The sequence below is a fragment of the Tinamus guttatus genome, unplaced genomic scaffold (genome assembly GCF_059628265.1).
Source record: "Tinamus guttatus ecotype Peru unplaced genomic scaffold, ASM5962826v1 Tinamus_guttatus_pri_ptg000383l, whole genome shotgun sequence".
Lineage (NCBI taxonomy): Eukaryota > Metazoa > Chordata > Aves > Tinamiformes > Tinamidae > Tinamus > Tinamus guttatus.
This window is the reverse complement of record NW_028288917.1, coordinates 6,818,974-6,833,529: the sequence shown is the minus strand read 5'-3', so window position 1 is coordinate 6,833,529 and position 14,556 is coordinate 6,818,974. Positions and strand designations below refer to the sequence as shown.

General features: G+C 36.6%; 1 protein-coding gene across 2 annotated transcripts in view; it reads right to left on the bottom strand.

Moving 5' to 3' along the window:
* The window catches only part of TINAG (tubulointerstitial nephritis antigen), a 43,001-nt gene extending 40,912 nt beyond the window's left edge, over window positions 1-2,089 (bottom strand). Inside the window, exon 1 of one of the 2 annotated variants that reach the window (XM_010217338.2) lies at window positions 1,630-2,089. In XM_010217338.2, coding sequence (XP_010215640.1) covers window positions 1,630-1,999 — 370 coding nt within the window. In that variant the 5' untranslated portion in view covers window positions 2,000-2,089. The remainder of the gene's footprint in view (window positions 1-1,629) is intronic. The other variant, XM_088530614.1, reaches the window with a different exon arrangement.
* Window positions 2,090-14,556: the final 12,467 nt, after the last annotated feature.

Below are 14,556 nucleotides of genomic sequence, written 5' to 3'. Positions count from 1 at the left end.
TCTTCCAGGTGAAAAGTAATTTGTTGTATGTGATGATTCTCTAGTGCTTAAATAACCCCTAGACAGGCAGGAGTGTAGTCTCACTTATTAGCTAGCAAGTGTTAGCTTAGTAATTATATTTACTTACATCATTTCTAAAACGCCTCAGAGTTTGCTTATTATTCAGACACTTAGTCTTTTTTCCTTCCAGTACCATTCTCATTCTCTGTTCCTCCGTCATTTCAGTTCCAGAAAGTTCCTTCAGTTACATTTTTTTCTGATGCATTTTGACTGTTTTGACTCTCTCTAACCTATAGGTTATTTGTATAAAAATACATAAATATGTATAATAAAAAATAGGTGGATAGTTAGGTGGATAACTAGATTAAATGTATTAGCTACCTATGAGCTACAGAGCAGTGAACACATATGCAAATTTTGGAAGACAGTAAAAACATTCCCCTTCACCTGATGCCTTGTCTAAACTCTCCACTATGTTTTTACCTCTCAGAATCAGAGCTACCACAGGATCCAGATTTTGTAGTGATTTATTCCAATACTTTACAAAACTAGAACCTTGGGCTGTCAGCTCAGCAGCAGAAATGCTGCTGTATGTTTGTGCAGAGCTTACTATGATAACACCATGCTTTTCTGGAAGCTAATAAGCAACCAGGTAATCTAAATAAATACGAATAAAGGTCTTTATTTTTACATAGGTCATATCGCATCCCTTCAGATGATTAAAAAAAAAGAGAGAGAGAAACGAATTTGCTCTAGAGCGTATAGCAGTTCTGTTGCTCCCTGTTACAATCACTTGTTAGGTTTCGTCCCTATTCTAGGGCTTAAGAATAGCCTTCCGAAGAGCTTGTACTGAAGGAGTGCTGGAATACAAGCATCAAAGTAATTGCAAAGAAGCTGTTAATTTTAAAAAGTATGTTGATTTTAACCTTTGAAAAGTTTGGTACAATCACTTCATTTTCAGTCAGGTTGAGACTACTAATAGTAAGAAACCACAGAGTGTTAAAATCCCCATTCTAGTCTTTAAAAAAAAATAGACTGAGATTAAAGCAATCCTGGAGGAAGTTCCTCTACAATCTGGCTAATGAGGAACTAAAAAAAAAGATACAATATTAGACAGAAATGCCTGTTCTAATCATACTCCTTCAACCATTGCTGTGCCTGAGCTGTTCCAAGGAAAATGATGTCCCACAGGATCTATTCTGGCTCTAAAGTACCACAGTATACCTCAGACTAGTATCATTTAGGATAAATCTCAAATTCCTTGATGGTCTGTTTTTTACTAATACACACTAAAATTTGGAGCTTGACATTAATCTCATATTAATCTGTGATGCTCTCTCAAAACTGATGAAATTAAGCAATGATCCAATGATGTTATCTCATTTTGTAAACTAGGAGCTCTTTTGAAAAGAGTTGTTATCCAGCTACCCCTAAAACATACCCTAGAGACAAAGAAATACTAGCAAGCAAAATTCTTACTCCTGTTTCCATACCAAAGCTGATGTTTGTCTATTGTGTCTTAAGTCACATTTTAGCTTTAATACACTAAAAATTAATGAGTGGCTTCTATTTAAAGGACATTTGTATTGTGATGTGCTAATGCAAATTGATCACAATCTCTCTCGGTACCTGATGTTAGAGGTGGCCAAATCTCATCTGACCTGGTGGGCTCACCAGAGTTGCCACAGACATCCCAGTAATCAGCACAGCAGTCCACAGGGCCAGGAGGACCTGTGGTGCAGAACTGGTCGCAGTAGCAGACAGCTGCTCGGGAAACGATGTTGAAGCTGCAGCCATCGTCTCTTCCTGTGCAACACCCTCGTGTCTTGCAGTACTTGCCCTGGTACAAACTCCTTTTCAGTCTGCTCCACTTCACAGAATGGTAGTCTTCAGCTGAGTAAAGTCCTTGTGAGAAATTCCTTCTAGAGTCAAGTTGCTTTGACATCGAAACTTCACTTGCAATGCAATATAGGAGCAGGAACTCACTTTTGAGCCACATTCTTCTGTCTCTAGCAGACTTTTTTAGGCTTCCAGTGCTTCACTTTATAGGTAAATTACCATTTACTGTATGTGTAATACGTTCAGTTACTGTTCAGAGGGAAACCTGAACAGAAACTTGCAGACTACAGTCTTCTACGAAGCGAAGAATCTGTATGTGTTAATCATTAGTCAGCGATGTTGTTAACCGTTTTATTTGCCCAAGATAAAAAGATCCTGGAAATGGAACTACCACTATGTATCCATCATTCTGAAAGGTTGGCTGCTTTCTTTTCTAAGTGAGAAAGTCTGCAGTAAAGCTGAGTTTCTTAGGCAAAAGATACATGATTCAATATTCTAGCTCTGTATTTTTAACTATATATATATATATACATTCTTTTAAGCTTCAGTCAATAAAAACTTGGAAATTTCTGTAAATAGGGTGATAAATGCCAGTATTCATCCTACTTAAAAATAGTTAACAAAGTTAGCTTTATGAAAAAAAAGGAAAGAAAGAAATACAGAACAGTTACTGAGAGACATACCTAATAACCTTTACTATTTGATTTGCGGTCTTCAGGTTTTGGACTGCAGACCTTAAGAAGTATGCATTGTAGCATTGTATGCATTGTACAAAAAGTTTAAAAAATTCAGAAGAAAAGCAAGAAAGAATTTTAAGATTAATAGTAGAGGCAGTAGGAAAGATTAAATTACAGAAAAAACAGTTTGAAATATGTATCTTTATAAAACAACTTAAGTCTTCTCAGACTTTAAAAAAAAAAGAAGTAAAAAATGATCATTCTTCTTTCCCCATTTTGCAGCAAATGAAAGGAGCCTGAGGAAATTAATGGCAAGCGGTTTTCAAAGGAATGAAGGGACTTGTTCCCTTTGTGATTTTCCCTAGGTCATTGAATCAAAGTTACTTTTGAAAGCACAGCTGGCAGCACAGCTGGTTTGGGTGTATTGCCGTGAATGGCAGACACATTAAAAGGAAACATGTGCATGTGCGTGAGTGTGTGTGTTTATGCAGAAGGGCCAGTAATCCAAATTTTCAAGTCTTTAATACAATTTCTTGACAGCAGTGCTTTTATTGGACCTCCTCCCACACACCCCTTACCACAGCTGATGACTGAGGATAGGAAAGGAAAGGACTGAGGAAAGGAAAATTCCATCAGGCCACATGCGTTACTTTGTTCTCTTATAATCTTCTTTATGGAAGTGAATAGAAAGGGCAAAGTCAGCAACCCACAATCATTGTACATCATGTAATAGGGTATAAATCTGAGCCTTCACTTTTTTCTGCATTTTTTATTTCGTTTTGTTCTTAAGACAAAAATGTGGCAAAGTCTGTCATTGACTGCTGCACTGACAATGCATTAAATGTAACATGAAGAAAGACACATTCATATCTTCAGTGTATTTCTTACTTGAAATGATAATCCATCTCTTTTCCTTATGCCTGTTTGCCTCCATCAGTTTCGATAAAATGACTCTTGATTTGCATTGAAATTAGCAGAATTTAAAACCTGTCTTTTTGTTTATTTCTGGAAATATTTTTAGAAAGTTATGTGCTTGCTTTGGTTAAGAAAATGAAGAAAACAAGCTACCATATGTGATACATCTTATCAGCCAGTCAGGTTAAATGGACAGCTATATTCATGTTTTGAGGCATAGTTTTTTTTCGTTTGTTTTTGTTTGTTTTGGGTTTTGTTCTTTTTTTGTGTTTTTAATCTTCAGCTTTTAAGATCTAAAGATTTTAAGATTTGCAGACAATTAAACCAGAAGCAAAGAATTTGCTTGGAAGGGAAGTGGACTAGTGTGCACAGGAATATACTGTCTTTCAAAGACTAGCAAAAAATGGAATTAGTGCTTTTAAATCGCTTTATTTTGTGACACAGAAATTTTCCTGATACTTAATAAAATCCTATTTCCCATTTGTTCTCATTGGCTTATGTTTAAACCATAACAAAAATATAAATCTATTTTTTTTGTATTTCAGCAGATATTTTGAATTCAGTCGTTTCCTTAGTGAGCAAAAGTATCAGGCATTATTTCACTGAATGAAAGCAGATGTTCACTTATTCATAAGTATTTAGTAGTTAAATGTGATCTCTATTGAAGATCAACCTATTCCAAGTATAACAGTTCTGTTAAGCTTTTGAACTATGCTCCTCATCTTGATTACAATCTTCATTGTTAAGTACAAAAATATCTGACTTGTACCTGTTTCAGCACTCCCTGATGTCTATGCCTGAGTTTAAGAAACACACCACAGATTTTGCAGGAATTCAAGGATTATTAATGTCATTGAACACTCCTTGGAATAACAAAACAAGAAGCAACAGAAATGACCAAGAGTCTCCTTAAAGCTCAAGCAGGATTATTCCACAGCCATTCTTTCAAAATTTTCTCTGATTTCTTTGAACAAGCCTATTGACCACCCTAAAAAGTAATTTCTAATCACATTCATAATAGAGTTGAATATTAGCAAAGAACTACAAGAATCTAAGGTCAAAGTCCATCTCATGCGCTCACAGCAGAATCCTGCATGTCAGAGAACCTCAGTGTCCTTCCCTGTGAGCTGGCCTGGAGATGAACCTTACACCTGGCCCAAGGGTGAATTGCGGTATTATTCCATTATGCTAGGAAAAAGAAGTGACTCACTGCTAGGCTTCTTCCTAACGCAAGACAGGAAGAAAACAGGATGCCAGCCCTCACTGCGCTTGTTTCAGTCGGTAGACACATCACAGTGCATCACAGCACCTTTGTAGTTTCTTATCCTCAGTTTGAATTCTGCAGTGATGAGACACCTCTTTAAGCTCAAATGGAAACTTAGTAGGTGACTCCTTGCCCACAATTCACACTGATTCTAAATGGTTGCAATATTTTATATATATTACTCTTGATTATTAATAAAAGTAAATGGCTACAAGGAAAAAAAGTTTTTAAAACAAAAATATTTCCCCAAGCGTATTATCCTACGCTGTCTTCCCTCTGCCATGTGCTAACCACAGAACAGGTTTCACGCTGGATAACGAGTGGCAAGACCTTGGACAGGTTTACTCAAAGAAGACCTGAGCATTAGAGGGGTCTTCCTTGCTAGCAGTGTTGTCTCCATGCATTAGATTTGTGTCCATTTCAGTGCTTGATTGAATTTAAGGAACATTAATAGATCTTGAGTGGGCTGACCTATCACATTTTTTACAATGCTAATAATATATTTTTAGTATTTACCTGTTAATGTGTGTGCTCTTTTCCTTTTTCTTTTTTTTTTTTTTTTAAGTTTACCTGTATCTGTTGATTTCCTACCCAGCAGGTCTCTTTAGAAGTCACTGGAATGCTTTTCTCATATTTTCTTTTGCCATTTAATTAATGGAAGTGCTGCCCACAGTATCTCCACACTTCTGTTATTTTTCTCTTGAGAGAGGCACTAATTTAAAAAGAGCAACAGTTGTCTATCAACTTGTTTATAACACTCTAAAGCATGCCCATGCTTCTGTATTGAGGGAAGAATGTATATTTATCGTCTATTTATAGAGACTAACTGTTGAACTTTTATTTCTTTCTCATAGTTCCACAGTTAAATAGTTTAAATGCAGGCTGCAGTGCATGGAATTTACACTAGGACCAACAGTGCAAGTGGCTGAGTACCCTTAAGAGGATTGCATTTAATCTGATTTTAATTTTACTCTTTTAATTGATGATAATGCTCTATAAAGCAGTTCATCACATTAATTTTAATGAAAGCAGCAACACTTCTCTTTAAAGAGAGATTAAATGCAGCAGTGTGTCAGGACAGACTGCGACGCACAGGTCCAGAGCAGATACAGATCCATGACGTGACTCATAAATTCAAAGGATCAGGGCATCAGCGAGAAGCTGACTCATGCAAGCATAGGCAAACGGCTTCTTCGATTTTTTCCCGTGTATTTTGCAAGGAAATTGTTTAAAAACAAGTCTGTGGAGGCAGTACAGGGTCAAAATGTTAAGAGCCTAAAATGAAGGGAAAAGTGGTGATTCCTTCCTATCAGCAACCCAGTAATTCTGTGCACACACGGGTTGGGATAGACACAGGCTGGCCAAAAGGGTATGAATATTGCCAAGCAGAAGAGCACAGTGCACTCTGATTGCTGGAGGGGGTGACACTCAGGTGAATAATTCTTCGAGTGTTTCACAAAATACGTGTCTGTACAATGGTAAAATGTTACCAAGATTCACAGTGTGGGAACATCCTGTTATTAGCATTCATTCTCAACAATCTGAAATATGTGGAGCATGGAAAAAAAAAGCAGAACAAACACTTTGCAACAAAAATACTGCTTTATTTATTTTCAACATTTGTATTATTTCTCAAGAAAATATGCTGTGTTATTCTGGACATCTCTTAAACCAGTAAGCGCTTCAAAAAATGATTTATAAATATGCCACATTCACGTGTGTATCTCTGGGGTTAATTACTCTAGTACATACTCTTGAAAGAATATTTGACAGTTATGACTGCTTCACAATTAGTATACTGGAAGCATTTTTATTTTTTTTTAATGGTGCTTTAAATAACATTTGTGCATAACATGGATTCCATCTCAGTATAGGAACAGGCCTCAAAATTTTTATAGTTTTAGCTCCGGATCCTAATTCAAGGCTGCAAAAGAAAAGTTTTCACATGAATGTGAGTAGTCAAAAAGCAGATGGGTAAGCTGTACAAATAGCATGCACTTATGTCGCTTAACTTTCATGACTTATGCAAAGTGATGAGTTGTCTAATAAATGTAACTAGAAAAAAAAAAAAGAATGGCTTGGAGAAATTTTGAGTGCCTTTGTTTGTCCTATAGGTGAGAAGCAAGATGACAGCTAGGAAACCAGAGATACCTGCGAGATGCTTGGCTCTCCTTGCCAGCCTGAGGTAACCAGAGGGAGCACTTAATTTACCACATAGCCGTTACTATCCTAATCTTTAATCTAAATAGCCGTCTCTGAAATTTAGGCCCATTTTCTTTTCTTCTGCTCTCAGGGAAGATGGAGAACTGACTAACATCTCCTTATGTTATGTTCATTGTACAGAGGTAGAAACTGCTGTGCCTCTGCTCTGTCTTATTTGTCTCTATAAGGAAACTGAAACCATTAAATCTCTCCCACTCCTTCATTCGCTTTCCACAGCCAGGATCTCTCTTTCTAAAAATGTCCAAAACAGAAGACAATGCTGCAGCTGATTCCCACCAACACAGAATAGAGATGAGTAGTTACCTCTGTTATATTATAAACATTCGTCATTCCCCTTAAATTACATTTTTCTTTTTCTCAAGAGCGTTGCCTCTTCAACACAGTTTCAATTTGTTGTCCCCTGTAATCCTTGGATGCTCTCCTGCAGTATAACTGTCATTCTATTTCTGTCTGCGCTTTTCAGTTTTCCCTGTGCTTCTCTTCAATTAACTTTATAATGCTGATTTCAAGCCATTTTTCTAATTTAATGACTTTTTTTTTTGGATTCCTGTCTTCCAAACTTCTGGCAAGATCTCACAACTGGGCATTATCTGCAAATATGATAAATTTACTATCTATCCTATTGTGCAAGAAACAGATAACAATGTTTTGTAGCACTAAATACTAGATGCCAGCATTGTGGAAGCCTCTGAGAAATGTTCTCTCATTTTGGCAGTAAATAATCATCCTCAGAGTCCAGCTTTCCAATCAAATGCACATCTACCTTACGTGAATTTCATTTAGTCCATATCAGCTCTGTTTGCTTATAAATGTCATGTAGGACATTGTCAGAAGACACATTGTATCAATCACATCCTCTATATCTGCTTTGCTGTCGAAGAAGGAAATGAGATGTACTTGATAGAGTTTGTTACTCCCGTGTCGCTGTGCGGCTTCTCTTATCTCCTCTCTGCTCTCCAGATGCCTACAAATGGATTGTTTAATACTTTGTTCCAGTATCTTTCTTAGAAATGATGTTAGGGCTGACTTTTCTGTAATTCCTTAGATCTGCCTTTCCTCCTTGTTAGGCATGACATTATGTTTGCCTTTCCCCAGTTCTCTGTAATCTTACTCATCATGCTAAGCACTAGCATTTGGGAAACTGCTTTGGTTGAGACATCAAAAATTTCATTTTTGTAAATTTCACTAGGCTGTGCCACCCTGAATACACCTAATTTATCCTAGTGTTCCTTAAGATGTTTTTTACTTAATCCCTCCAGACTCCTACTCTCAATTTTTAACATTAACTGATTTAAATTTTTGGTCATAGCTAAACCTGTGTGTGTGTGTGTGGAGACTGAAATAAAAAGAATCATTGATCATTTCCTTGATTTATATATCACCTGCTATTTGCTGAGCTCACCTGGTAAGCGCTAATTTGCATCTACACTGACAAGTATAGACATTATAAGTATAGTGCACTGTTTGTGCTCTAGTATTGTTTAACTGTAGCAAGCCATTAATTTCAATGGCACAATGTAGTTAGGTACTCATATATAAAATAATATTAATCTTATCTCAATGCCATTACTATACAAATTAATCCCAGACCACTCAATTCCTTCTACACTTTGATTGCATCCCACTTAGAATTAATTCAATTTTTAGTTTTTTCTATGATGCTGAAAAGTAGAATTATTCTATATTAGTAGTCATTAATAGGAATTAATTCTCCAGACATAGACAGATGATTATTCAAACCCTAAATTGTATAGCTGAAACACCCTATCATATTTTTAGACAAAAATACACACATTTTTAAGGGACACAAAACAGTGGTTACATATTCAAAGTGTGACTATAATCAAGTCATAAAAATAATAATACTCACCATTACAGTTAAATGGAACCTCTTGCATTGGCAGTCTGTAGGAAAAAAAAAAAGAAGGGGGAAAGGATAAAGAGTGAATACAAAGTGGAGAAGAGAATAAAAATTAAGGCATGCTATTTTACAAACATTTTACTAGTGGACAATATCATACAGCATCTGCTCTTTTTTAAAAGAGAATAAAAAAAAATAACTTTGCTTTACTGAACTTGTTAACTTTTCATGCATAGACACATTTAAGGACCTGGGGACTCTAGCAGACAACAAGCTGATCATGAGACAGCAACATGCCCTTATGCCCAAGAAGGTCAACAGTATCCTGGGGTAACAAGATGGATGTGGAGAGACTCCAGTGTGGCGCTACTGAGATGAAGAAGGTGCTGGAGCATCTCCCCTGTGAGGAGACGCTGAGACAGCTGGGCCTGTTTAACCTCAACAAGAGAAGATTGAGGGAAGATCTTATCACTGTATAAAAAAATCTGCAACGAGGGTGTCAAGAGGATGCAGCCAGACTCTTCTTGGTGGTGGCCAGTGACAGGACAAGAGGCCTTTCTCATATTCAGTTCCATCTGAATATGGGAAAAAAAAAAAAAAAAACTCCTTTATTGTGAGAGTAACAGTACTGGAGCTAGTTGCCTAGAGCGATTGTGGAGTTTCCTTCTCCGGAGATCTTCAAAACCCATCTGGAGGCGATGCCGTGCAATGTGCTCTAGGTGACCCTGCTTGAGCAGAGTGGTTGGACTAGACAACCTCTAAAAGTTCTTTCCAACCTTAACCATTCTGTGAGTCTGTAAGTGAAGAGTGGATGCTGTAACTGACTGGACCATGGGGCTGGAGAGGTAAAAGTCAGTGGTTCAAGTCTAATGGGCAACCATTTCCAGGTGGTATTAGACAGATACCAGCATCACTACCATATAGCATCTCCACCAGTGACTGGAGTGATGGAAGAGCACACACACTGAGCGAGTTTGTGGAGGTCATTAATTAGGACAGGAGAGAAAGGTTGGTATGCTGAAGATAGGACTGCCATTTAGGGAGATGTTGCAAAGCTAGAGCAATGTGCCAGCAAAGTATATCTGCCTAATGAAAAACATTCATCCAGCTAGATTTTTTTTCTGACTACCTGCTCAGAGCAAGCCCTTTTCCTCTAGAAGTATTATACATCTCTTCTGCCATTATGGAAATGGAACCAAATGCAAAAACTGTTTCTTAAAGTCAAATAGAATTAGATTAAAAAGACAGTTTAAATAGCATACTGAGTTTTAATACTCCCACTGCACCACATTTGCATGGCATAAGTATTACTACCCTTTTCGACTTTTTAATACAAACTGAAGGATAAGAAAAAGATTCACTGTACATTTTTTATAGCGATCACATCAGAAATAAAATCCTGTAGATGCATAAACTGTGTTTTCCTTGTTAGTGCGTGGTGATCCAATAAAGTCCTGTTGTGCCAGTAGATCATAGCCAAATCTTTTTACTTAAATAGTTACTACTAAAGCTGGCAAAAAGTATTGTCCAAATGTCTGCAGCAAGTATGAATATCAGGTTGCAAATAAAAAAAAATAAAGTATTATTAAAGTATGAGGTAAATATAAAGTATTTCCCTTGATTCTGAAAGGATTCATTTGAGAATTTACAAGTGAGCAGTTTTGACCTGTCTTTCTATTTATAAATATCAGAGAACTTTAAGCTATTGTTCGCTTTTGGCAGCTCATCCATTTATGAGGTTAAAGAATTTGCTACAGTTAACACATGATACTTTTTTTTTTTTTGTATAAGCAGTAAATGTTCTTACTTGCGGGGTCATTAAATTTTCAGTTAAATGAACTGTTCTGGTGATAGGGAGAGAGCCCAGTGCTGCAGTACTTGGCTGGGTTAAAATAAGCTAAGAGCACTGAGAGTATCACTACAGAGAGGGACTGTTCATTTTGTTCCAAAATATTTTGCAGAATTAGAAGTCAGATCTGCACAGTTCTTTTTTTGGAGGTAAGTGGCATCAAAGGATTTTCTAATTTGCAATAACTCAGAGCTTTTTTCTAAGCCTTACAGTTGCCTTTTGCCTCTTTATTTGCTATGGTAATATGCATATGGTATTATGCTACTCAATTCCCAGTTAGTGCAATATTCTTTATGAATAACCTAATGTCTGGTGCTTCCTTAGATAATTCATAAATTCTACAAATCAGCAGTGCTGCAGAGACTACTCTGATGATGAGTCCTAAGTACAAGGAACAAAGAGAGGTTGGCTTTGTCACAGCTGACTATCCTGTAACACACATACTCTGAAGCCTGGCTAGCTATAGAGCTGGCATTGATATTATTATTTTATACCAGCTCTCTACCGATGGAAGGATGAGGCTGTAGTTTTAAGCAAGAAGTAAAATGTGCATAGTGTGGCCAGGGAAAGATCTGTCAAACAGAAGGAGAAGGTCCCTGGACACAGGAGCCAACACTGGAGTCAGAGCTTACTGCAAAGACAGTTCATTCTAGATTCATCAAGTATTTACCATACCCCTGTTTTCTGTTCTTTACAAGTTAAAAAGACATTGAAAAGTACCTGAGTTTTGAATCATTGCACAATGAAAGCATTGCACAATACAATTTATCCTAATATGTAGAATCCATTAATGATTGATGTTGATCTCTGACCAGGAACACTCCTTAAGTAAATAAAGATTAAGAGAAATGTATAACAGAACTTTGGACATGACTGGTATTTTTCATAGAATTTATAATTTCAAGAGCTTTTGCTATTAAAGTTGATTACAGTGGTGCAGGTTATCTTAATTGTTTCTCTTTATCAGAAAGTAGGGCTTTTGCAATAAAAGTCTCACAAATTTACATAAAAGACTCTCCATGCAATTGTCTTTACTGAAGTCAATGAATCAGCATTTTCTCTTGGGGTTTTTTTATGAATGTTTACCTTCCATGAAAAGATGCCAGGACTCAAATAATTATTGCAGATCTTTTAGGAATAACAAACAGATAAGACAGAGTAATAGATGCAGCAAAAGATTATGTGAACCTAAAGGAATTGTACAATAGACTTGGGACTTTGCAAGTTATATATGAATAAAGGCAGTGAGCACATACACTTAGCACCTGCATGCAAGAGCTTTCTGTGACTCTACAGGGACACATGCTCTATATTTTCTCTAAACATCCTGACTCAGTACAGATCCAGGAGTAATTATAATGTCATTTGCACAACATAACCATGGAAAGTATGAGGTTTATTTTAAAGAAAGACAATAACTTTCAGAAATTACTGATGTATCTCTCAATTTGGTTTTACTGGAGAAGTATCACCTAGATCTTCTCAAAGTCATTGCAGAGAGGAGTTTCATGTGAAGGAAAAAAAATGTATTTTTGTTTCCCTGATATCGCAGGAAAGTGGCAAATAAGATTTGGTTTGTGCTATCATAGAAAGAAGCTGAAGTTACATGAAGAACAGAATATTGAATGTTTCTCTGTGAGGAAAACAATATATATAAATATATATTTATATATATATATAAAGTATATATAAATATAAATTAGTATATAGAAACTAGCAACATCTTCCCTTCTTGCCTCTCTCTTCCTCCTTCAAAAAGGGCAAGGGAATGCATACTTGTCACAGAGAATCTGCCTATGAATTTGTTATTTTAGAATTGTATTAATCATACTAAATTTTTCTTACCGTCTTTAGCTCTGAGAGAAGAGCACTAGGGGAGGATAAGTTAAGTATGAGTTTACAAGATAAAGATACATAGATAAAGAAGAACCTAAAGATAGATAAAGAAGAACCTACTGGTGAGGGCAGAAACTGTATGACAGTTTCTCAGTACAGTTCTCATTATACCACAAAGAGTAATGTTGGCCTTGCCAGTTCAGCATTCAAACATGCTATTAATAAAGGATACTCCAAATTAGGAGGAGCTTTGCAGGTTTATGTATACCCATGAACTGTAAATTCAGTGTAATTAATTGTTACAATCCGTATATGTTCCTAAGTAGCAAGGGACAGTACAAGTTCCTGAAAGGTTCTTTTTGAAGTTGTACTCCATTTTCTTCACTGAGCTGAACAGGGAAAACAGCATAACTCACAGTTTTGGAGAACTAACTAGATAAAAATGAAAACAGGGTGTTGTAGTGGTTCTTCAGAGACAGCTCAACAGAACATTCCAAAGAAGATATCACTTTTAGGACAGCTAAAAAAAAATGTTTCCCACATGTTTTGAGTTGCTCCTGGCTCCATGCTGTTCTCCTGCCTGTCTCCAAGATGGAATGTCAAATGTTGAATGAATGTTGAATAAAGTCTCCGTTCACAATATCCAAAATGACTAATTTATCTTCCTGGTATGGGTATGAGATACATACTTCTTTCTCTGGCAACTGGTCTCGCAGGAAATGTATGTCTTTGCTCACTCCTTTTTTACTGGAAATGAGCAAAAGGGGTTGGTCTCAAGATGTGCTTGTCCCTTCCTTGTCACTCCCTTGACACGGAAGGTCATTTTGAGTCTCAACAGGGCCACCGTGATGCCCCTCCCACCATGTCATGATGCTAAAAATGAGATTTTTTTAAAAAAGCAAGGAAAAATAGATAACATATTCTATTCAAATATTTTGAGAAGTTCAGTGGGGAAGACACCTTCTGATTTGTTAAAAAGAAAACAAAAAACGTGTCATCTCTTGAGACCAATTTGTGCTGAGCCTGACACAATTCACCTTCTGTGTCCACACGTAGATTGGAGCATAGAATACCCATGTTTGGGTATGGATATATAGAATATAGAGAGTATAGAATATATAGATATAGGTACTCTATATCATATCTGGATATAGAGTGTGTATTAATAACAAGGCCCAGGGCTTCCATCACAGATACTCAGCTTTGTCGTCTGTACTAAGTGCTAACCATCACTTTTTTGTTGTTTTTTTAAACTCACTATTTTGCTAAAACTATAGTAAGTTATGAATAGCCATCACCTAATAAGATTCTAATATAGGGAAATATGAACAGAATTGGTAACAGCCCAAGTCTTCATTCCACTTGATAGTCTTTGCTTTTCAAAAACGTAACCATAATTTTACCAGAGATGTTTACTCTACAGATTAGAGAATTACCTACAAGAAATAGAGTTTCTGAGTAGAAATGTTACAAGCATCACAGAATCACAAATGGTTGAGGTTGGAAGGGACCTCTAGAGATCATCTAGTCCAACCCCCCTGCTCCAGCAGGGACACCTAGAGCACGTGGCACAGGGCGGCATCCAGGAGGGTTTGGAAAATCTCAAGAGAAGGAAACTGCATAACCTCTTTGGGCAGCCTGTTCCAGGGCTCTGTTACCCTTACAGTAAAGAAGTTCTTCCTCATATGGAGACGGAGCTTCCTGTGTTACAATTTATACCCATTACTCCTTGTTCTACTGCTGGTCAGCGTATATTTAACCTTTTAAATAAAGGAGTTCATAGAATTTTGTTCAAGTAGATTGTTTAAAATTATTAGAAACTTTTAGAACTAGCTCCATACATTTAAGCTGCCTTGGAACAGCCCACACTGATCTCTGACCAGAAGAATTTCCGACTTTCATTGTCACCATCATCATTCTGGTACATGACAAAACCGCACATTTTAAATAACATCTCAGGCCTGGTCATCTGACTTCGGTATTTCATTATGAGTCACACCATTATCTGAACTAGTCTTAACAATTCTGTGGTGAAATTTTGTGTTTTGCTGTTTAAAAGAGCAAATAATAATAATAAAAATCTTTCCACTGG